The 25,417-nt window shown below is 35.4% G+C and overlaps 1 protein-coding gene across 3 annotated transcripts in view; it reads left to right on the top strand.

Moving 5' to 3' along the window:
• RPS6KC1 (ribosomal protein S6 kinase C1) overlaps positions 1-25,417 on the top strand; it is a 232,740-nt gene that overhangs the window by 66,803 nt on the left and 140,520 nt on the right. For all 3 annotated transcript variants that reach the window (XM_032637882.1, XM_032637891.1, XM_032637899.1), the window contains exons 4-5: positions 3,795-3,910; positions 15,716-15,809. In XM_032637882.1, the coding sequence (XP_032493773.1) occupies positions 3,795-3,910; positions 15,716-15,809 (210 nt within the window). The remainder of the gene's footprint in view (positions 1-3,794; positions 3,911-15,715; positions 15,810-25,417) is intronic.

The following is a 25,417-nucleotide window of genomic DNA, read 5'->3' as shown; positions in this document are numbered from 1 at the left end:
AAATGTTCTATTTCATCTCTGCTTGTCCAAGTTTAGTGGAATAGAAATGCATAGATCAATAGAAATATAACAAAGACACACACACTTTTGACATGTTTATTCTATTTAGAAGTGATATGCTTGTTGCTTAAGCATTTAAATCTAGTTTAATAGGGAGGTGGGATGAGTCATTGATCACACTAGGATTAAAGTGGCTAAATTTTTATGTATTTGTTTCAGCCAGTAAATGAGACTTTTTTAGGATGTCATCAAATATTAGGAAGTTTTTCATTAAAATTTTTCAACAAGTTGTTGGTTCATTTAAAGATAATATCAGGTGGTCTTGTGGGTTGAAGCATAATATAATGTGTGCATTTTCTGGATTTCTGTTCTGAGATTGCAGATGCTCACATAAATACTAATTTACAGGTACTGCAGTTTACTTTTTTGTTTAAAGGATAAATATGTTGGACAATAATCATAAGCACCGATGCATACTTAATTTATTATTTAGGCAAAACAAGGAATAATGGACATTTAGCTGTCATTTTAACCTGTTTGGCCTGCGGTTTTTTTCCCAAGATTGAATATCTTAGATTGTTTTCAGGCCACAGAATTTGCTCTACATGTTAGGGCTCTTAGAAGTTTGTTTCCAGATAATATTATTGATAGGTATGCTAGCAGCGTCATTTTAGATGTGTTTTTTGTCATTGGAAGAATTTAATTTAATGTACTTGTTGCGTATGAACTGGAAACTAATAGGAAAGTAGATTTAGCATAATGGATTATATTAGATTTGGTTACTTGTGACAAAACTTAAAACCAGATAGACGTCAATTTTTTTCTCATGGCATAAGCTCTGGAGGTAGGCTATGCAGGGTAGCATAGGAGGCAGGGCAGCTCCAAAATAATCAGGAATCCAAGCTCCTGCCTTGTTGCTATATCATTTTTAACCTCCCACATCATAGTCCTTCTTGGAAAGGGAAAAGGAGATAGAAGAAAAAGTGGGAGGTGGGGAGGTGAGGGTGTATATCAGTTGTCTCTTAAAGAGATTTCTGGTAATCTGCAAAATAACTATTGTTTATATGTTATTGGCCAGAATTTAGTCCGTGTCCACATGTAACTGCAAGGCAAGATGGAAATTGTAGTCTTTTTTTTTTTTTTCCCCCTGGGCCGCCATGTACCTAGTTAGAAATTGGGGATTATTTTACTTAGAAAGAAGGCGAGAACAGATATGGGGATAGCAGCTGGCTATCCCAAAGTAAATGAAGTAGCATACTGAATGTTAGGAATCCTCTAATTGATTGCCACTTGCCTGCTAACCTTTACTGGGCCTGGGCTCTTTGAGGATGCTGATACAAGTTACAGATCTTTTCCCTAGAAAAATGTATCTGTGGACATATGTGTGGAGTTTGGTAGGATTGTTGTAACCCATCCATTAAGCATAGGGGGTTGTTTATGGACCCACTGTTAAAATTTCCTTTTCTTTCTTTCTTTTTTTGGCTGTGTCGGGTCTGGCAGCACGTGGGATCTTCGTTGCGGCACGCAGGCTGCTCTCTAGTTGTGGTGTGCAGGTTTTCTCTTCTCTGGTTGTGGCGTGCAGGCTCCAGAGTGCGTGGGCTCTGTAGTTGTGGCATGCGTGCTCTCTAGTTGTGGCATGCATGCTCAATAGTTGTGGTGCACGGCTTAGTTTCCCTGCAGCATGTGGGATCTTAGTTCCCCGACCTGGGATTGATTGGAAGGCGGATTCTTTACCACTGGACCACCAGGGAAGTCCCTAAAATTTCTTCTCAGTGAAAGATGACTATCTTCTAGGATAGAATGTTCCACTGTAAGATAGTTCTTTGTGTTAGAAAGTGTTTCTGTGCTTTTATTATTCACTCATACAGTCAACAAAAATATATTAGCATGTTCTGTATGCCAGACACTATGATGGTATTTGAAGATTTAAAGACACCATGATTGGTTTATTAAGTGCTTACTATGTGCCTGATATGGAACTGCTCATTTTAAGTACATTTTAATGTACATTTAAGTACATTTTCTCCATTTTGTAAATTAGGAAATAATCTGCCTAAGATTTTATAGCTAGTGAATGATAGAGCAAGTAGTTTGAACTCAGGTCTAACTCTAAAACCATTTCTTTTAGTTATCATGAAGTAGACATTTCACCATAAGCATGAGACACGTTGAGCTGAGGTATTTAGTGGTTCAGTTTCAAATTCTTGCCGTGGGTAGGATAACTAGGAATCTCTCTCTCTCTCTCTCTTTTTTATCTTTAGGTTGACAAGCATTTTTAATGTGATCATGCTACCTTGCTTATTTACATTCCATAGAAAAAACCTGTTCACTTTCTATAAAACATTGTTGACCATTTTAAGGTGATATCATGATTAAAATCAACATGATTGAACCTCAATCTGTTATTTTCCACAAAGTCTACTTATTATGTCCAGTTTTTTAGCTGGGATATAGTATAATCTTACACATAAGGGCTGGTTTTAAATTAAAGTATGTTGGATTAGATGTGACATTTCCTAGTTTAGAACATCTTTTTTGTAAATATGTGTTTTTACAATAGAGTTGAGCATTTTGAAACAGATTTCCCCATAAACAAGGGAGAGTAGAGAGTTGGCACAACTTTAGTTAGCACACCAAAATTTAATCATTAATTGTGTTTCTGAGTGGGTGGAAAATAGAGGTGATATTTTAAAAAGTTAGTAAAAAAATAAATTTCCTTACTTTATAGTTATATTAAATACTTGTTGAGCTACTGCAGGAAGTGTGGCACTGCAAAAGTAACCTCTTTTCCCTTTGTGCTCTCAGATGTAGTTTAATGCTTTGACTAAAGCAAGTGAGGGCTCTGTTTTAGTCCATCTGTTTCTTTTTTTCCTCCCTTTCTTTCATTTGCTTCTTTGTAGTGATAACTGCAAAGAAGTTGACTTACTTCCAATAAGTTGTGGTGCCTATAACTAGGAATCTCTTTATACCTCAGTTTTCTGTTAACATTTTGCGAAGCCACTTAAGTATGGGATGTGTTGCTCTTTTGATTTTGTATTTTTTTGAACCTAAATTGCAATCAGTATGATACATGGCATGTGACAAATGCCAACCGGTAATCTTATCTGAGAGTAGTACAAAATGGTCATATTTGAGAATGTCTTATCAGCATTCAAACTGTATATATCATTAAAAAAAATTCTTTGAAAACCACCTTTCGATCACCTTGCAAACCAGAGCTCACTGTGCTGTGTGTGTTCTCTTTTTTCTCACAAGTGTGCTTTCATGTACACTGACAGCATCACACATGGAATTTGGCTTGAAAGCTTTTTGCTTCAAGCTGAGGTTTTTGACCCCACTGACATACAGATGTTCTCATAATTTTCTCTCTTCAGCTCCGTTTATAAATCAAAAAAGAGTGGGAAAGGGAAAATTATATGAGTAATTACAGTATTAAATTACTATAGAAAAGCATTTGAGTTCTTTATTAATTCTGCTTTCAACTTTAGTTTCAAATTAGCAGCCTCTTAAATGGTAAGTTTTTTATATTGACAGGCTTTAGATTATCACTGCATTATTTATTTACTAGTTCACAGCTCTGCCTCTTGTTTTATCAGAAACATTATTTTCTTTTCTGGTGGGAGCACTACTGATTCCAATTGTAGAGACTAGATTTGACTTCAGAAGTTTGCCTGATAAGCAGAGCAAATAGGCAGTGATAGGCCTGCTGCTGCTTTCTAAATTGTGAACATAAACTAACATAAATCAGTGTTTGATCTTTCTTTCCTTAAGTGTTGATTCTTATTTAATTCTAGGACGATTTGATGAAACTGTTATTGAAGAGAGGAGACAGTGTGCTGAAGATCTGCTACAGTTCTCTGCCAATATTCCTGCTCTTTATAACAGTAAACAGCTTGAAGATTTTTTCAAGGTTTGGTGTTCTTTCTGGAATATTTTGTATTTTATTAAATGTCTTTGTTTTCTAATTTGTAGTAAAGCAAGATTCAAGTTGTTTTTAAAACAAAATGTCATTTACTTTTGAATTTCATAATTCACTAAAGTAAGTAGAAGTTAATAGCTAAATAACAATGTCTATGGCATGTCTTCTGTTTCTCATGTAGAACTGTATATAATTTTCGATTCACAGATTAAAAAAAATTGATGCTGAGGGTTTAGAGATTATCTAATTTACTCCATCATAATTGAAATACATTAAAATGTTTAAATATGATGAAACTCCAGTAGTTTTCTTCACTTTTTGAGGTGTCTTTCAGTAGTAGGCTTCTTTTCTGTTAGTCTATATTAAATTTGTTCTAATTAGACTAAGCTATGTAAAGATAGAACAAAAATAGTCACCGTACAACTTAAAGAGGTAGACTAGTACAAGTTGTATTACCACAGATGTTTGGATAGTAGTGTTTTAAGTTTCTTGACATGTAATGCCTTCATTCTGCGTTCATTATCATTTTAAATAATAATTTTCTAGCTTATTTTGTATTGAACCTGTGCTAGTTGTCGGTTAATATCAATGTCTTTATTTATAGTATTAATGTCTTTTCCTATTTCATTTAGCTCTCTAGAAAAAAGCTAGATGATTGTGCCATAATTATTTTTTCCCTTCTTTAACTAAAAATCTACTCAATTGTATATATGTCATTTCTTAGACCATATAGGCAGCAAGGTATATGAGGATCTTACAAAAGGATATACCAAAGGATCTACAAAAGGAATTTATTTTTTTTATGACCTATTTTAGTTTACTGAAGGAAGTTGATCTTTTGAAAGATATTATAAACTTACGACTTAGAAATAGAGTAGTAGAAAAGTTTGTAGTAACAATAAGATTCTTGCTGATTGACTTAATTCTTAATTTTTCATTACTCTGCAAACGCGGCTGAGATGATAAATTTGGCTTCTGCTCATGACCTAATGCAGATATTTAGGATAAAAGGCCAAGTCAAATTGATACAGTATTTAGCTCTTTACTAAATACAACTGTTTCTATGTGGCAGCGAATCTATGCTTTTAGAAAAAGGCAGCATTATTTATTATTATTTTTTTAATTAATTTTTTTGGCTGCATTGGGTCTTCGTTGCTGCACGTGGGCTTTCTCTAGTTGTGGCGAGCGGGGGCTACTCTAGTTGTGGCGAGCGGGGGCTACTCTTCATTGTGGTGTGCGGGCTTCTCATCGTGGTGGCTTCTCTTGCTGCGGAGCATGGGCTCTAGGCGCGCGGGCTTCAGTAGTTGTAGCACACGGGCTCAGTAGTTGTAGCACACGGGTTCAGTAGTTGCGGCTCCCGGGCTCTAGTGCGCAGGCTCAGTAGTTGTGGTGCACAGGCTTAGTTGCTCTGTGGCATGTGGGGTCTTCCTGGACCAGGGCTCAAACCTGTGTCCCTGCATTGGCAGGTGGGTTTTTAACCACTGTGCCACCAGGGAAATCCCATGGCAGCATTAGTAAGCAAGAAGAATATTGCTCTATAGAAATTGTGAAAGGCAGTCTTGGAAATTAACACATGCCAAGGGCTAAAAAAGGGATACAGAGGTCAGATCATAGACTGAACAATTTAAATGAAAGCTAGCTGCTCATTCTATTTCTTTTGGGTCTGGGAATTCCTAATTGTAACTGTTGCTGGAAGACACTTATTTTTAGGCTTTGTGGAATGAGAAACAAAAGGAAAGGAAGAAAAAATTGGGCAGTTTAAGAGAAGTCAAGCTAGTCTTGGAAAATATTTGGAGATATCTTAAGCAGTGTGCTTGCCAGGAGAGAAATACTGATTTGGTAATATCACAACAGTGATGCTTAGTTTCTTTACGTAGAGATCAGTAAATATGGTCTTTGAAGGTTATTTAGCTGCAGGTAAACAATAACAACAGCAAAACTCACCATATTATCTTAAACAAGAAAAGGGTTTATTTGTCTCATACAACAAAGTTTCTTTTTCCACATATATATATATTTTTAAATTCAGGTATAGTTGATTTACAACATTATATAAGTTTCAGGTGTACAACATAGTGATTCACAATTTTTAAAGGTTTTACTCCATTTATAATCATTATAAAATATTGGCTACATTCCCTGTGTTGTACAGTATATCCTGGTAGCTTATTTATTTTATAGATAGTAGTTTGTACCTCTGAATCCCTTACTCCTATTTTGTTCCTCCCCCTTTTCCTCTCCCCAATCATAATCACTGTTTCTCTCTATCCGAGTCTGTTTCTTTTTTGTTATATTCATCAGTTTGTTTTATTTTTTAAATTTCACATATAAGTGATATCATACTGTATTTGTCTTTATCTTTCTGAGTTATTTCACTAAACATAACACCCTCCGAGTCCATCCATGTTGTTGCAAATGGCAAAATTTCATCCTTTTTTATGACTGAGTAGTATTCTATTGTATATATACACACCACATCTTCTTTATCTGTTCATCTGTTGATGGACACTTAGGTTGCTTCTATATCTTGCCCATTGTAAATAATGCTACTCTGAACATTGGGGTGCATATATCTTTTTTTTAAAACATCTTTGTTGGAGTATAATTGCTTTACAGTGTTGTATTAGTTTCTGCTGTATAACAAAGTGAATCAGCTATATGCATACTTATACCCCCATATCTCCTCCCTCTTGCGTCTCCCTCCCACCCTCCCTATCCCACCCCTCTAGATGGTCACAAAGCACCGAGCTGATCTCCCTGTGCCATGCAGCTGCTTCCCACTAGCTATCTATATTACATTTGGTAGTGTATATATGTCCATGCCACTCTCTCACTTCGTCCCAGCTTCCCCTTCCCCCTCCCCGTGTCCTCAAGTCCATTCTCTATGTCTGTGTCTTTATTCCTGTCGTGCCCCTAGGTTCATCAGAACCATTTTTTTTTTAGATTGCATATATATATGTGTGTTAGCATACGGTATTTGTTCTCTTTCTGACTTACTTCACTCTGTATGACAGACTCTAGGTCCATCCACCTCACTACAGATCAAGATAGTATGGTACCGGCACAAAAACAGAAATATAGATCAATGGAACAGGATAGAAAGCCCAGAGATAAACCCACACACATATGGTCACCTTATCTTTGATAAAGGAGGCAAGAGTATACAATGGAGAAAAGAGAGCCTCTTCAATAAGTGGTGCTGGGAAAACTGGACAGCTACATGGAAAAGAATGAAATGAGAACACTCCCTAACACCATACACAAAAATAAACTCAAAATGGATTAAAGACCTAAATGTAAGGCCAGACACTACCAAACTCTTAGAGGAAAACATAGGCAGAACACTCTATGACATAAATTATATATCTTTTTGAATTATGTTTTTGTTTTTTTTTGGATGTATTGGAACTGCTGGGTCATATGGTAGTTCTGTTTTTAGTTTTTCGAGAAACCTCCACACTGTTTTCTTCAGTTGCAGCGCCAATTTACATTCCCATCAGCAATGCACAGGGTTCCCTTTTATCCACATCTTTGCTAACATTTGTGGTCTTTTTGATGATAGCCATTCTGACGGGGTGAGGTGATGTCTCATTGTGATTTTGATTTGCATTTCTCTCATGATTAATGATGTTAAGCATCTTTTCATGTGCCTGTTGGCCATCTGTATGTCTTTGGAAAAATGTCTATTCAGGTCTTCTGCCCAGTTTTTAATTGGGTTGACTGTTTTTTTGATGTTGAGTTGTATGAGCTCTTTATGTATTTTGGATATTAACCCCTTATTGGTCATATCATTTGCAAGTGTTTTCTCCCAGTCAGTAGGTTGTCTTCTCGTTTTGTTGATGGTTTGCTTTGCTATTCAAAAGCTTTTTAGTTTAATTAGGTCCCGTTTGTTTATTTTTGCTTTTGTTTCCTTTGCCTTTGGAAATGGATCCAAAAAAATATTGCTATGATTTATGTCAAAGAATGTTCCACCTGTGTATTCTTCTAGGAGTTTTATAGTTTCCAGTCTAACATTTAATCCATTTTGAGTTTATTTCTGTATATGGTGTGAGAAAATGTTCTAATTTCATTTCATATAGAAAACATATATCAGGTAGATATTGAGCAGTGGAATTGCTGAGTCTTACGGTAAGTTTATGTTTTTAAGAAACTGCCAAACTGTTTTCCGAAGTGACTTCACCATTCCCCAGCAATGTATGAAGGCTCTGGTTCTTTTACAACCTCATCAGCACTTGGTATCGTGTGCTTTAAAAAATATAACTATGTGTATAATGGTGTCTCACTGTAGTATTAATTTCAATTTCGTAACCTCACCAACACCTGGTATTGTGTGATTTTTTTTTTTTAATTTACTTTTGGCTGTGTTGGGTCTCCGTTGCTAGGTGCAGGCTTTCTCTAGTTGCGGCGAGCAGGGGCTACTCTTCGTTGTGATGCGTGGACTCTAGGGCCTGCAGGCTTCAGTAGTTGTGGCACCCAGGCTTAGTTGCTCCGTGGCATGTGGGATCTTCCCGGAGCAGGGATCAAACCCGTGTCCCCTGCATTGGCAGGCAGAGTTCCAAATGTAATCTGGATACATGTTCTTTATTAGATACGTGATTTGCAAATATTTTCTCCGAGTGTATGGCTTGTCTTTTCATTTTCTTAAAGGTGTCATTTGATGTGCAAAAGTTTTTAGTTTTGATGAAGTATAATTTACCATTTTTTTTCTTTTCTGAATCATGCTTTTGTTGTCATATCTAAGATCTCTTTGATTAATCCAAAGTCAAGAGAATTTTCTCCTACATTCCTTTCTGGAAGTCTGTGATCCATTTTCAGTTAATTTTTGTGTATAGTGTGAAGTAACAGTCTAAATTAATCTTTTGGCACTTGAATATCAAATAGTCTCAGCACTGTTTGTTGAAAAGACTATCCTTTCCCTATTGAAGTATGTTGGCACTGTTGCTGAAAAAGAATTGACTATACATGTAACGCTTTATTTCTGGACTTTTGACATCTTCTGTTGATCTATGTGCCTGTTCTTTTACCAGTACATACTCTCTTGATTACTGTAGCTTTATAATATGTTTTGAAATCAGTAAGTGTAAGTTTTCCCACTTTATTTGTATTTTTCAAAGATGTTATGGCAATTTTGATTCCTTTGAATTTTCATAAAATGTTTTAGTATCAGCTTGTCCATATCAACAGAAAATTCCGATGAAATTTTGATTGGAATTTTATTAAATCTGTAGTTCAGCTTGGGGAGGATTGTTATCTTAACAATATTGTCTTCTAATCTATGAACATGAAATAACTCACCATTTATTTGTGTTCTTTAATTTGTCTCAGCAATGTTTTGCCATTTTCAGGTATAAGTCTGGCATGTCTTTTGTTAAATTTATTACGAAATATTTTATTCTTTTGTTGCTATTATGAATGGAATTGTATTTTTTCATTTAGCATTATACTTTAAAGGTTTATCCATGTTATAGCCTGTATCCATACTTCATTCCTTTTTTTATACTTCTTATAATATTCCTTTGTATGGATCCATGGATATACCAAATTTAGTTTATCCATTCATCAGTTGTTGTACATATAGATTGTCTTCTCCTTTTGACTATTATGACTGATGCTGTTATGAATACTGGCATATAAGTTTTTGTGTGGACATATTTTTTCATTTCTCTTAGTTATATACCTAGGAGTGGAATTGATGTGGGAAGATTTTAAATTTCTAATTCAGTTCATTTTCTTGTTGTAGGTCTATTCTAATTTTCTCTTTCTTCTTGAATCAGCTTGTTAACTTGTATCTTCCTAGGAGTTTTCATCTAAATTCTATAATTTGTTCATAGTGTTCCTTCCAATGTTTTAAATTTCTATAGGTATGGTAGTGATGTCCCCTCTTTCATTCATGATTTTGGTAATTTGTGTCTTATCTATTTTTTCTTGACCTGTCTAGCTAAAAGTTTGATATTTTTGTTGATCTTTACAAAGGATTAACTTGGTTTCATTGATTTTTTTCTCTGTTTTTCTATTTCATTTCACTGATTTCTGTTCTAAACTCTGTTTCCTTCCTTTCGCATGCTTTGGGTTTACTTTGCTCTTTATCTAATTCTTTAATTCCTTAAATCTGAAGCTTAAGTTATTGATTTGAGATGGTTCTTCTTGTCTAACAGGCATTTACAGCTATAAATTTTCTTCTTAGCATTGTTTGAGCCTCATCCCATAAATTTTGGTTTTATTTTCACTTTTATTCAGTTCAAACAGTGAAGACTCAACACAGCCAAAAATAAATAAATAAATTTATAAAAAGAAAAAAAAAGAAAATATACATTGTGTGATTTCATTCCTTTAAAATTTACTAAGACCTGATTTATTTCCTAGCAACATTGAAAGGAGCGTATATTTTGTTGTCAGGTGGAGTTTTATGTAAATATCTGTTAATTCAAGTTACTTGATAGTGTTGTTGTCTTTATCCTTGCTTATCTTCTGTCTAGTTGTTCTAGCAATTATTGAGATTGAAGTATTGAAGTCTCTAATTATTGTTGAATTTTCTATTTTTCTTTTCAGTTATGTTAATTTTTACTTCATTTGGGGGCTTTTTTGGCATAGAATGGTTATATCTTCCTGATGAATTGATTTTCTCAACCTTATGAAATGCCCCTCTTTCTAGTAATATTTATTGTCTTAAAGTCTGTTTTGTGTGATTTTAATATAGGCACTCTAGGTTTCTTACAGTTGCATGGTACTTTTCTTTTATTCTTTTGCTTTCAGTCTGTTTGTATTATTGAATCTAAAGGGTACTCTTACGTGCACTATATATAGTTTTTTTTATTCAGTAGGCAAATTGCTGTTGTTGATTGTGGTATTTAGTCCTTTTATATTTAATTATTGATAAGATTGAACTTTTGTCTGCCATTTTGCTATTTGTTATATGTCTCATATTTTTTGTTCTTTTGTTTTTCTACTTTATACCACCTTTTGTATTAAATAGGTATTGTTTATTATACCACTTAAACTCTTTTTTTTTAGGTGTGTGTTCTTAAAAGTTATAGTCTTACTGTTTGCTCTAGGGATTAAAATATGCACTTTAACTTATGACAATTTACTTGAGAAGAATACTAACTTAATTCCAGTAAAATATAGAAAGTTTGCTCCATAGAGCTCTATTTACTCCTCCTTTTTTGTTATATTATCGTATACCTCAAATGTAAACTGAACAATACAGTGTTATGATGCCTTTTCAAAGAGTTAAGGGAGGAAGAGAGAAGAACATATATTTATGTAGTCTTTTTATTTACCCTCATATTTCCTTTTTTTGGTGTTATTTGTTCAGGTAGATTTGAATTACCATATGTTGTCATTTCCTTTCATCTTGAAGGATTGTAGTTTCTTTTTTTGTGCAAGGCAGGTTTGCTAGCAATAGAGTCTCCCAGTCCTTGTCTGGAAATGTTTTTATTTACTCATCATTTTAAAAGAATAGTTTGCTGGATGTATAGAATTATTGATTGACAGTTCTTTTTAACAGTTTGAATTTATCATTCCTCTGTCTTTTGTCCTTTATTTTATTTTATTTTTTTTTTTGTGGTATGCGGGCCTCTCACTGTTGTGGCCTCTCCCGTTGCGGAGCACAGGCTCCGGATGCACAGGCTCAGCGACCATGGCTCACGGGCCCAGCCGCTCTGCGGCATATGGGATCTTCCCGGACCGGGGCACGAACCCGTGTTCCCTGCATCGACAGGCGGACTCTCAACCACTGCGCCACCAGGGAAGCTCCCTTTATTGTTTTTTTTTGTGAAGTCAGCTGTTAATTATACTGTAGTTCCAGTGTATAAGTCTTTTTCTGTTGCTTCTTTCTGAATTTAGCCTTTGTCTTTCAACCGTGACTAGCTGTTGATCTGTTTCTGTTTATTTTATTTTGGGTTTAATTTATCTTCTTGTGTTTGTAGATTAATATTTTTGTCAAACTTTGGAAGTTTTATGCCCTCACCTCTTCAAATATTCTTTTTCAGCCCTTTTTCCTCTCTCATGTGTGGTACTCCTATTACATGTAAGTTGGTATGCTTGATATTATCCCACAGCTCTCCCTGGTTCTCTGTTATTATTCAGTTTTTTTCTTATGATGTTCATATTGGATAGTTTCTGTTGATCTTCAAGTTCATTGGTTATTCTTCCTTCTCAAATGTATTGTTGAACTTCTCTAGAGAATTTAAAATTTTGTTACTATACTTTTCAACTCTAGGATTTTCATCTGATTCTTTCTTTCTTAAAATTGAGATTAATTCACATTACATAAAATGCACCAATTAAGGCATACAGTTCAGTGTTTTTTAGTTTGTTCACAAGGTCATGAAACCATTATTACTATCTAATTTCAGAACATTTTTATCACCCCAAAAGAAACGTTATACCCGTTAGCATTCACCCCTCCTACCCCACTTGCCCCAACCCCTAGCAAACACTAATTTGCTTTCTGTTTTGATGGATTTGCCTATTCTGGACATGAATGGAATCATACAGTATGTGGCCTTTTGCATCTGACTTGTTTCACATAGCTTAATGTTTTCAAGGTTCATCTGTGTTGTAGCATGTATCAGTACTTAAGTCCTTTTGATGGCTGAATAATATTCCATTAAGTGGATATGAATATACCACATTCTGTGTATCCATTCATCATCACACTTTACTCTTTCTTTGTATGTCTCATAATTTTGTTGTTGAACACTGAAAAATTTGGATAATATATTATAGCAACTCTGTGTTCTAATTTTTTTCCCCTGAGGGTTGTTGCCATTGTTTTATTAGTGTGTTCAGTAACATGTCTGTACTAAATCTGTGTAGTCTGTTTGATGTACGGTGTGTGACTGCTAATATCTCTGCTCAGCTTAAAATCTTTATTGTAGTTTTAAACCGGGCTAGGTGCCTTGTATAAGCATAGCTTGGGTCAGCCAGTGATTGGCCTTTGCTTGTACACTTTGTTTCATTATATGCTTCTCCCTTATGCTGATGATTCTTTGTGTGTTTTCAAGGTTCAAGCAGTTTTAAAGTTTGCCCTGGCTTTTGTTTTCCTTTGGGATCTCTTGCATTTCTCTGCATGTGCACCCTCTCATGGTTTGCCAGGGATTTGCAGATAGCTTGATCCGTCTCTGGTTTTTCCTGCATGGATAGGTAGAGAACTTATTAAGAACCCTTATGGCCATGTTATTTTCTGGATCTTCCTGCTAAATGTCTGGCTAATGTGCTGGTCCTTTGCTTACTACAACTTCATGCTTGCTGAGCCACTGTTCTTGCCATTTCTTTGGCACTAAGATTGCTACTATTATTGGTAACACTGTTTTTTGTGGGGGGGAACTTTTTTCTGTGCTTAAGTCTAAATCATGCCAGCCTCTTCTGCAGGTGATCTGCTTGTTTTTAAGGCTTGTCTTCCCTTGTATAATTACCATGGCAACCCAGCTGGGAGGGAATATATGAACAACCTCAGGCAAGAATGTCACAGACCCCCACAGTTCTCACCGGGGCTTCTGTGGTTTTATGAGTAGCCACTTATTCATTTGCTTTATGTTTTTTGGTTAATTTCCAGAGCTCTTAAATGTAAAATTGTTTTGACAGTTTTCTCTAGTTTCATCATTGCCTTTTGGGGAGCATTTGCTGATTTACCACCATATTTGGATGTTCCAGCATATCTGAACTCCTTCCCCCCCAGATTGACTCTTCATTAATCAAAACCTTTGAGATGCTGTATAATAAGAGTTTCTTTTTACTGCATACTCAGAAACACTAAAAGGTTAATGTTTTTGAACTAGGGATTTAAAGTAGAATTGTGGCGTATTTTCCTACTACTTCCCTTAAGTTCCTCTAGAACAGTTTTTATTATTTTGTTTCATTAAAGATTTATTCTTTATTATCTATTTTGTATAATATTGTTTATTAAATTAGGTAAGTAACATTTCTGTAGGATTATGAGCTAAACATTTCTTGCATTCCTCAGTATTTTGTTTTTATCTTATGAGCAAATCTTGTATCAGCTAGTAATAACAAATAAAAATTTGAGTGCTCATTACATTGTTCTAAACACTTTACATCTGTGAAAACTTTTAGTCCTAACAACTCTTTGAGTTAGTGATGTAGATATTATTTCCATTTTTATAGGTAGGTAACTTAAAGTCACATACCTGGTAGTGGAAGAGGTAGTTAATAGTTGAAAGGCACTTTCTACTATGTGAGACTATACCTAAAATCAAATTTGCCTATTACAATTCTCAGGAATACTTTTACATTTTCTTAGGGTTTGGTTTGGATATTGTTTACAGGATGGCTTAGTCTAGAATAGATACTCTTCTTTTTGGAGAAAAATTCAGTTACAATCTGTGATTTGAATATTTTAATTAAAAAATAGAATAATGTGATAAAAATTCTTCTAAAAATAATCGTTTTCAAAGTTTCAGTTCACTTAAAACTCAGGGAAGTAAAATTTGTTAATTTGAGAGGGACCATTTCAAATTTCTCAAAGATGAACTGGCAGGGAGACTTGATTAGGTAAAGATAGTTGTTAGGGGCAGGGGAAGGATAGTTGTTGAGTTCTTTGTGCTAACACAGAGAGGAAATAGGGGTCTTGTATTTCTCTTGGGTTTTGCTATCCTGGTAATCGTGTTTGGGGGTATAGAACTGTGGGTGGAAGGTAAAAGGAAATATGTTAAAGAGCAGAAGAGCTATTATTTTAATTAGTTATAGTTATTTAAGGGTTATAAACCTTTATATATGTTATTGGAGCATTCAGTCCATAAAGCCACAGCACAAAATCACACCACAGCACTTGCCTGATAGAGCATTCATTAGTTGCACACAGAGTAAGAGAAAATAATCTTTTCAGGCCTGAATTTTCAAACTTAAATATAGAATTAAAATCATGGTCACATGGATAAATCAGTTTTATATTTATTAAAAATGTATCTCTTTAATAAAATATCTTAAATTTATTTAGTCTTATGTACATTGCATTCAAATGATTCTCGAATATAAGGCACTTCTCGGATCACTTGAGGTGCTGTGTTGTAGTTTTTAATTTGGTAAAATTAAATGACTTCCTAATGGATTCCATCATTTATCATTAATTAGAAAGACTAGTGACTACTAAGGATACTGAGTAATACCCACCACTTTAGCTGGTGGGCTTTTTCTTTTTCTGCATTTTTTTTTTTTTTTTTTTTTGGGTTATGCGGGCCTCTCACTGCTGTGGCCTCTCCCGTTGCGGAGCACAGGCTCTGGACGCGCAGGCCCAGCGGCCATGGCTCACGGGCCCAGCCGCTCCGCGGCATGTGGGATCCTCCCAGACCGGAGCACGAACCCATGTCCCCTGCATCGGCAGGTGGACTCCCAACCACTGCGCCACCAGGGAAGCCCTCTGCACTTTTTTTAATGAGTACTTTTGGTAGATTTAAAATAACATGCTTTTATAAAAAGCCACACGTTATTAAAAACATTGTAAAATTCTTGTTGAATTTTTAAATAATAGGCTATGTTTTAGAACAGTTTAGGTTTACAGAAAAATTATGCAGAAAGTATAGAGTTTTCCCATAGATTCCCCTTTCTCCCTCAGTTTCCCCTATTATTAACATCTTTCCTTGGTGTGGTACATTTGTTACATTTGATGAACCAATATTGATATTCCTATCGATTTTTTAAAAGCAGTTGTAATCTAGTTTAATAGATGAACATTTTTGTAATTCTTGTACCTAGATGAGATAACCATTGTTCTCATTACTGATTTTTTAAAATACTCATATCGACAATGAAGCACAGTTACTTTGTTCTTTTTAGGGTGGAATAATCAATGATGGTTCTGAATTGATTGGTCCCGTTGAAGCTTATTCGGATTCCCTCATTGATAGCTTTCCTGAATGTACTACAGAAGGTAAGAGATTAAAATTTTTTTTTTCATTTCAGTGGTTTTGATTGTGACAGACTATAAATCATAGCTACCTTGCCAAAATTAGGTAGATATAGGAATTTGAGAATATTTCACTAATTCTAAGATACTTTTCTTCCCTCATGTTTTAACATCACTGATATTGAGTACATAATACTGGGTTGATGATATCTTACATTTAATAGACAGATTTTTTCTTTCTCAGTGATGTGTAAAATAATGATTTGTCCTACAATTAATGGCTTCTTAGATTTGATGAAATGTGGTATAATGAGTGTTCAGAATTTGTGTTGTCTAGTATAAGAATGCCTTGCTAAAGTTTATTTAGCAGCATCTGACTCTCAGACAATTAATTTCAAGACTGGCTTTAAAATTTTAGTCATGTACCAGAAAGAATATATCTAAGGCAGTTTTAGTGTTTTTGATATATTTTATAATAACATGAGTCTAAACCAAAGCAATTTTTATACTTTTAATCACTTTAATTTAAGAATGCTTAATCTCTTGTTTTATTCCTCTGTTAAGCCACCTTTGAATTTTTATGAAGACTTAAAATACATATTTTGATCTTTGAATTTCCTTAGCTAGTTTTCTTCCAGAAAATATTTTGGAATTAAAAAAGAGAGAGACTTGGGGACAGGGTGGGGAGTCTTTAAAAATAAGTAATTAGATTTGTTTGAGGTGGCTTAGGTTTGGTTTATATAAAAGAAAAATCATAGACTAGATAATATTTCTTGATCTCTTTCATGAGTAAGAATTTATGGTAGAGGAAAATGGTGTATGACTCTAACATGGGAGGTAGCCATGATCTCATTGTAGTGATGTTTTTGTGGGGATGTGTACTGATGTCATACAGTGACAGACACATTGACATAGATCTATTGCAGTAATTCCCATCATGTTTTGGTAGGAACAACAAGTTCCCATCCATTGTGTGGGCTGATGCACTTAAAATTTATTTTTCTTTTGGTGGTACCACATTGAGAAGTGATTAGCTTTTCTTATTTTTCATGATGGCTCTCATTGACTTAAAGCACAGTCCATTAACTTACACCTACTGTTCTGTGAAATGTATGTGGTCCTTAGGCCCAGGGGTCTCCCTTGGGTCCTCAATATCTTTGACTCCATCCTGAATCAGCTGAGGTCATAGAAAAACATTGTTGATAGTAATTTTATTTTATAGTCCATCAGGTTTGTTGGGAAAAAGAAAATCTATTCTCCACGACCTGTTTTGATCTGAGATACTTGCTAGGCTTTGGAAAATCTAATCACTGCTTGAGATGCTAAGGTGACTCTGTTTCTAGAACTAGTTTCCTTGGAGGGTGACTTTTCTGGGATAACCTGATCTGGGTGTTGCCTCAGAGATACACTCCTACTCCTGAGAAAGAGGGAGAGGGCATTTTCTGCCTGTAAATGTGCTGATTTGGTGATGTCCAAGAGAGGACAAGTAGGAGAGTTAGAAAGATTTGTGGGAGAGGTTTTTTTTTGTGGTACGCGGGCCTCTTACTGTTGTGGCCTCTCCCGTTGCGGAGCACAGGCTCCGGATGCGCAGGCTCAGTGGCCATGGCTCACGGGCCCAGCCACTCCGCGGTATGTGGGATCCTCCCGGACCGGGGCACGAACCTGTGTCCCCTGCATCGGCAGGTGGACTCTCAACCACTGCCCCACCAGGGAAGCCCTCTCTTTGTTTCTTGATGCAGAAATTGAAGGGTATTTGATTTGGGGATGGTTATATTCTTTGATATCTTTGATAAGTCTTTATTACCTAGGTAGGAGTCAACCATGGTGAGAGAAGGGTGTCCCAGAAGCCTATTTGAGTATAAGGTAATCAGGGATGGGAGTTGTGCAGAGGTCTTTTGCCTTAGTTTAGGAGAGAAGGGGAGGAGCATTATTATTAGGATAACTTTCCTTGGGATGGTGTTGTAAAATGTGGAAGCTGTTCGGAATAAAAAGGTATTGATATTAAAGGAGATATAACCTAAGGTAGATTATAACTCTAACTTTATAAGCTAGGGTGAGCTTATAATTTATTGTCCAAACCGAGACACTTCTGAGAATTGAAGAAGATGCTACTGTACTTATTGTATGCCAAGACAGCAAGCATAAACCAACAAGCTGGGCAAACAGGGTGAATGGGCTACCCTACCTACAGCAGAGGTAGAGTATATTTGTTTCAGGGTTTATCTTTGACATTTCAAAAAGCTGAGTTTTCCTTGGAAGCAGTTATCATTTAGGAATATGCTTTTATGAGGGAAATTGGGGGCAACATTTCTGTTAAAAACACAGAAAAAGACTTAATGGTACCTAAAAGTAATACTGAAATTTTATCCTTTCAGTGCATAGTTTAGTTTTCTAACTATATTACCATCTCTGAAACACACTGTGATCCTTGAAGAATGAAAAACATGGAACTGGAAATGCTGTTAATGTTTATGTTTTTTACCCCCTCCCTTTAAAAGCCTCTATTCTATGCCTTGCTAATTAATCCTGCTGAAAGATACCTGTTGACAAATACAGCTCGGAGTGTCAGACAACTTGCAAATTCATTGTTATTTGAGAGGAAAAATGACTTTTAAATATCATGAGATTGTCTGGCATACTAGCCAAGTGGAAGATTTACTTTCATACCAAAAGGTCTGCAAACCACAGAGACAAACAAGGGAGAGGGCTTCTAGTAGGAAAAGAGAGGGGAAACCTGGCAGCCAGCCAAGCCCCACAGGTATGCAGTGAAATGGAAGGTTGTAGAGGGATTGTGGTGGCAAATGCTTGAGATTTGAATTCAGAGCCAAAATGTGAGGAGGTGATTTACTCCGTAACAGCTCCTCTGAGTGTAGTATTTTAAATGGTGTTTTGAAGGTGGATTCATTTTTCATACTTGTGATTTAGTTTGCCAGTGGAATGGTCCAGAAGGGCAAATCTTAATATATAGTCTGCTGTGCCAAGGTCCTTCAGTTAGAGTGACAGAGAACATATGTAGAGGCTAAGTGATCATCATTTTTATTAGTACCATAAAATGCAATCAACAGGTCTTACTTAATTTACCTTGAAAGAAAGTTTTCTAAGGAAAACGTAAAGAATTGGGTTAGTGGATTTTAAAAAAATTTCATTATTTTATAGTATAGTATGATAGAGGAAACCTCTTTAAGGTTTCATAAAACCAATAATTTGGTGATTAACTGCTAAATGTATTTTATCTAATATGAAATTGAAAATTATAAAATTATTCAGTAGGTTTTTAGATAAAACGTTAATGTTGTTTTATGTTTTTAAAATGAAATGCTGGTTGCTCTTTGTCTCCTTTGTTCAGTGAAATTAAACTATATTTTCTCAAAGATGAAAGAAGATTTAATTGATTGTTAACATCTTATTTCCTTTATAAAATTCCATCTTTCTGTTGACTTAAACTTAGCTATAAAGTTACTGTGACATTAGTGGAAACCTGGCCAAAATGGTGCCTGGGAATTGAGCTTCTTGATATGTTTCTCTCATCTGTTGGCCTGTTGGAAGGATGTAGGTTGCTTTACTGCCATGTTGGCCTTGGTATTGGAGCCTTTGATGTCGGTATAAGCTCATCTGGTAAACTGTGTCATTTCCTCTTCCTAGTACATTACTTGACTTCTTTTGCAGTTTTGGGAGGGACATTTTCCAGGTGTATGCAGCGAATAAGAGAAAATAATTAGGTGATCATAACCACAAATACAAATGGAGAGATCCGCTTTTTATATGTAGCATATCTTTAAGAATAAATATTCTTAAATGTCTCCTGGAGTAGTCAAATTTACCTTTTTTTTTCCTTTTTGCCTGTAAGTTGTGGAGTAAGAGCTCCCTAAGTGCTCATCGTAACAATTGTAGACACAAGAAAGGATCTGTTAAGCGGTCTTGAATTAACTATTTTTAGAGTAAATGAGATGTATATTTTGAGAATAGCATCTATTGCTAGTCTATGTAAGGGACCTCTTAAAATCACTTTCAGTTGAAGATTTGTGTATTTATTTGGTGGCAGGGTAATAATTCTTTCTATTATGTAGGTAAGCACAAAGATGACAAAATATAGAAAGCCTAATTAAAAGTAATTTAAATTTAAAGTAGAATTTAGTGCAAATGTCCGCTAGGTGGCACCATGAGAACTGTAAATCTTGTTACTGGGCTAATTCTAGGCCCTTCTGTATTACTTTCGAGTGTGCTTATTCAGTTTGAAGTTCCTTTTTCTCTTAAGTGCTTATCTACTTAACTCTTATTCACTGTCCATTATTAGTTGAATTTCCTTTGGTGGAGAAGTTTAAAATAAATAGGAAAAAAAGAATAAGTTATTATTCTCAAGATAAGCACAAATGAGAATGTGTCATTGTGGTTATGTGTGCATATAAAACAAATTACACAAATTATAAGTATTGACCCTTAACAACTCTAGGGCTATTGAGGATAACGTTGGATATTAAGAGTTTAGCAGTCGGGTGGGGCAAATAAAAAATTCATGATATTAATATGTTGTGGGAATAGGTTTTAGAATAGAAGGAACATTGGGAATGATATAGGTAAATCTCTTATCTTACAATTAAATATTGGAATTTCAGAGAAATTAAGCCAGGTGCCTAAGGCAGTCACGGCACTCCAGATATTTAATAGCAATCACAGAACTCTATTTTGAAATGAGATTTAATTTTATGTAGGGGAAGGCAGTGAGAATACATATTTGATATAGAAAGCTCAGTGTGAGTTACTTATGTGCTGGTAACAGGTTTGATTTGCAGAGTAGATTATGGAGAGTAGCAGCAAAAAAAGTTCATTAGGTAGAAGTGGAAGGGAACTCATAGATCTTTGTTGTTCATGGTAAGGTAACAGTAGGGTCACAACAGTAAAGTAACAATTAGGGTTGTAATTGTGATTGATTTATTGTTTTATGAGTTTACTCTTTTTTTCAAGCAAATATGCAGTAGATATTCTGATGTTTTTTTATAAAATTTCAACGGTGAAGCAAAGACATGTATCGAGGACATTATAAAAATGTGAAACGTCAAAGGGATGGTTCTTTTTAGTAACAATAGCTATTATTGAATGATGAGTTGGTAATCAAGTACAGACTTTTTTTTTGTGGGTGTTTTTATTTTTTAAATATTTAGTTATTTATTTTTACATCTTTATTGGAGTATAATTGCTTTATAATGGTGTGGTAGTTTCTGCTGTATAACAAAGTGAATCAGCTATACATATACATATATCCCCATATCTCCTCCCTCTTGCGTCTCCCTCCCACCCTCCCTATCCCACCCCTCTAGGTGGTCACAAAGCACTGAGCTGATCTCCCTGTGCTATGCAGCTGCTTCCCACTAGCTATCTGTTTACATTTGGTAGTATATATAAGTCCATGCCACTCTTACTTCATCCCAGCTTACCCTTCCCCCTCCCGGTGTACTCAAGATCATTCTCTACGTCTGCATCTTTATTCAGGTACAGGAATCTTGACTAACATCAACTTTTAGGTTTAGGTATTCACTTAAAATCATATTTATAAGGGCTCGTTTCTTAATGGAGATTGATATGTATGTCTTCTACCTCAGGGTGACCTTTGTTCTGCTCGCTAGAAATCTTGCTTTGTGTGTGAAGCTTGAGTCATTGCTACTAGGAAAAGTAGAAATTCCCTTTCATTGACTATGGCAATATTTGAACCTCAGGGCTCAGTGAAAGCTATCAGCTAATAATAATGAGGCCATGTATTTTATATATAGTTGGCCATGAGAGACCACCTGTTGTTCTAAAGGAAACTGATCTCTTTTTTGCAGATGGTCTTCAAATACAGATTTCTGATAGCTTATAGTATAAAGATTTATTCTATGGCAACTCAACCTTTTCCCCTGGTGCCTGTCTTTCAGAGACGGTATCCTAGACAGATTACACTACACTGCCCTACTCTGAGCGGTTCAAAGCACAGAAGGTGAGGGTAGGTAGGTGAACTGTTGCAGCTGCTTTTTAACCAGTCGCCTGGGGCCCTCTAATAGCCCTGAGACTTGAATCTCTGTGATATGAACCTGGAGGCAGAACGCTTTCATAGTACCTTTGACTCCCCTCCACCCCCCACCCTTTCCAAAAAAGGCTTAGGTTTTTGACTTGATGGTGTTGGTAAAGGATGCACCTTTTACTCTCATGATGGCCCAGAGGGCCCCTTTAAACATGGATTGACTTCAAGTTGGTTTAACTTTTGACAAATAGTCTCTGTATTGTCAGTTGTTGCCCTGCCTTATCCACAGTGTTCTTCCTACTCACCTTAACTGAGAACCTCTTTCTTGCTTGCAGCTCTCTTTATCTTACTTGTTAACTTTCTGGGTTTCAGGGAGCTAGTGTCCATGTCATGTGATATTTATATGTGTAGCTTTGTAAAAAACAGATTAAATGACAGGACTGTGATGTCAAGGAGTTTAGCAAGCCCTGTATTAAGTAGGTTTATTGAGGATATAAGGTGAGTAAACGAGGTACTGAGTATTCACACACCTCCATCTATATTTTCATATTCATTGCTGAGGTGGTAGACGGGGAGTGTTCTTCTTGAGCTGGTTGGGGAATTCCCTTCATTGAGAAGAAGGGAAGGTAGAAATTGCTTCAATAGGGAAGAGAAACATATCAGATAATACTAGATTAGCTGCAGTGTATGGTTGAGGAAATATGATAGGGTTAGGTTTTTCAGGTATATTAGGGTGCATCTTAAGAGGAGACTTAAAGGAAGAAAATAAGGAAGAAGTGTCAGGGGTTAGTCTGCTTTATACAGATCTGTCTTTATAATCATGTCTGTCTTCTCTCTTAAGTTAGATGTTTCTTGGCACTGGCTGCTGGCCATGATTCATACATTTTATAAATTATGTCTGTATAACATATCTTTATTTACAAACAAATTCCCAGTTTTAGCTCTTGCTATATCTTCTTTGATATACTTCACATACAGAGCCTTAAGGACTTGTCATACACATACAGCAAATATGATAAGAGTCACCTGTAGTCCCAGCATACAGAGAAAAGTACTGTTAATGTTTAGTGTACCTTCCTAGACTTTTTTTCTGTGTTTGTGGTTTTAAACTAGAATTATAGTATATATATACTGCTTTGCAGTTTGTTGTTTTTGATTAATAGAGCATGAATACTTTAGCATTAAATATTCTTCTATAACATAATTTTTAATAACTGTAATATTTTATCATAAGGATGTGCCGTAATCTCCTATCATTAGGAATTTGTTATTTCCAATTGCACTAGTTTTTGTGATGTATATTCTTATGTATGGATCTTTTTTTCACGTCTCTGTTTATTTCTGGTATAAATTGTTGAATTTCTGAGCCAAAGATACCAGCATGTTTTGCATCTGGTATGCATTGCCAAATTGTCCTCCAAAAAGGTTAAACCAGAACAAGTCTTTTTGTTTCCTTTTGCTTCTCCTCTTTAGGCTAAAAAATTTCCTCTACCTAACCTGTTAGTTTTTATGTTTGTTTATTTTGAAACATTCCTCCTTTATAGGTGGATGGCCCTAGAGTCTGTCATACAGAGTGAAGTAAGTCAGAAAGAGAAAAACAAATACCACATGCTAACACACATATATGGAATCTAAAAAAAAAAATATGGTACTGATGAACCTAGTGGCAGGGCAGGAATAAAGATGTAGACATAGAGAATGGACTTGAGGACACGGGGTCTGGAGGGGGAAGCTGGGGCGAAGTGAGAGTAGCAGTGACATACATACACTACCAAATGTAAAATAGATAGCTAGTGGGAAGCTGCTGCATAGCACAGGGAGATCAGCTTGGTGCTTTGTGACCACCTAGAGGGGTGGGATAGGGAGGGTGGGAGGGAGGCTCAAGAGGGAGGGTGTATGGGGATATATGTATGCATATGGCTGATTCACTTTGTTGTACAACAGAAACTAACACAGCATTGTGAAGCAATTATACTCCAATAAAGATCTGTTAAAAAAAAAAGAAACACTCATTTAGAATTAGGTAGAATTTGAAAAGGAAACAATTTGTATAGAATATTTATTTATTACTCTATTTTACTATCTGACTTTCTCCCTAGGTGTTTTGATGGTCTTACTTTTCTGATCTAATTTCATTTAATCATAATTTCCTTTGCTAATAAAATAAGGTTGGAAAAGTAAGAGGAAATATGACTATGTGACTAGATGTTTATGGTCAAAAGCCAAGAAACTGAATACACATAACTTTACCCTCTTACCCTTTGGTATTATTTTTCTTGTTAGAAAGGAAAATCAGGCAAAGCATGAAACAGTACAATGTGATAGATGATGTGGAGGTTATAGTGACAAGACATCAGAGAGCAGACAAAAGATCTGTAACATTTCCTTTGTTTTGTGATTAGCTGTATAAACATCTTTTTCTTTGTTTATTAATTTCAATGGACCAGGTTATATAATGATAACTATTTAAGGAAATAAATTTGTATGGAATATATAAAATATTTAAAAATTATTTTAAAAAATCTCTTGTAAAGTTTATATATTGCTCAGAGCAGTGGATAAATAATTTTGTAGATTGCTATAAAGAGATTTTGATTTTAAGTGCTGTCTATACAGTTGAAATGTCAGAGAATTGAAAAGATTTCCACTAGGTCCAGTGAATTTCATCTGATATTGTGGGTTTAATGAGATCTGTTGCTTTTAGGGAACAAAATTAGTACTTTATGAGCGTTCTAAGGATTTTAAAAAACCCCAGAATCCCTGAAAACAGGATATATTGACAGAGTGCCAAAGTAGTGTCTAAAGCTGATTTGAAATTTCAGCTTAGCTGCCAGTAAATGTTTTTACCCTAACTTAACTTTATTCCATATGAAGTAAGCAATTTGAGTCTGTAACAGGGGTTGACAAACTGTGGCCCATGGGCCAAGTCTGGCCTACCACATGTTTTTATATGACCTACAAGCTAAAAATGGTTTTTACATTTTTAAATGGTTGACAGAATTCAAAAGAATATTATTTTGTGGCATGTGAAAATTATATGGAATTCAAATTTCAACATCCATATAAGAAGTTTTATTGGAACACAGGCACACTTTTCACATAGGCATTGTCTGTGGCTGCTTTTATGCTACAACAGCAGTGTTGATTAGTTGTGACTGAGGTCATAAAGCCTAAAATAGTCACCCTGTGACCCTCAGAAAAGAAGTTTGCTGATCCCTGATCTAGAATTGTACACTCAAATCCACCTTTAATTTTGACTTAGTATATGATCCTGGGGAGATCATTTTCTTCTTAATATATTTTCCTTTATGAGAAACTTGGCAGTCAGTATTCAATGGAGATGCAGATCTCATAGTTGTTGCCAGACCTAAGTTTTGCCTAACCCTATTGTCAATCTTATTTAATGATATAAATCAGTGGCTCTCAAAGTATGGTCTTCAGACCGCTGGGTATCCCTGAGATGTTTTTCAGGGGATGCCCAAGGCAGAAACTATTTTCATAATAATCTAGGAAATTATTTGCTGTTTCCACTCTGCTGACATTTGATGATCCAAAAGCAATGGTGGATAAAACTGATGTACTTGAGCAGGAATCAAGACAGTGATACGAGACTGTAACAGTAATTGTTGCACATACT

The sequence above is a fragment of the Phocoena sinus genome, chromosome 1, assembly GCF_008692025.1.
Source record: "Phocoena sinus isolate mPhoSin1 chromosome 1, mPhoSin1.pri, whole genome shotgun sequence".
NCBI lineage: Eukaryota > Metazoa > Chordata > Mammalia > Artiodactyla > Phocoenidae > Phocoena > Phocoena sinus.
Note: the sequence above shows the minus strand (reverse complement) of the source record. Positions and strands in the feature narration are given on the sequence as shown.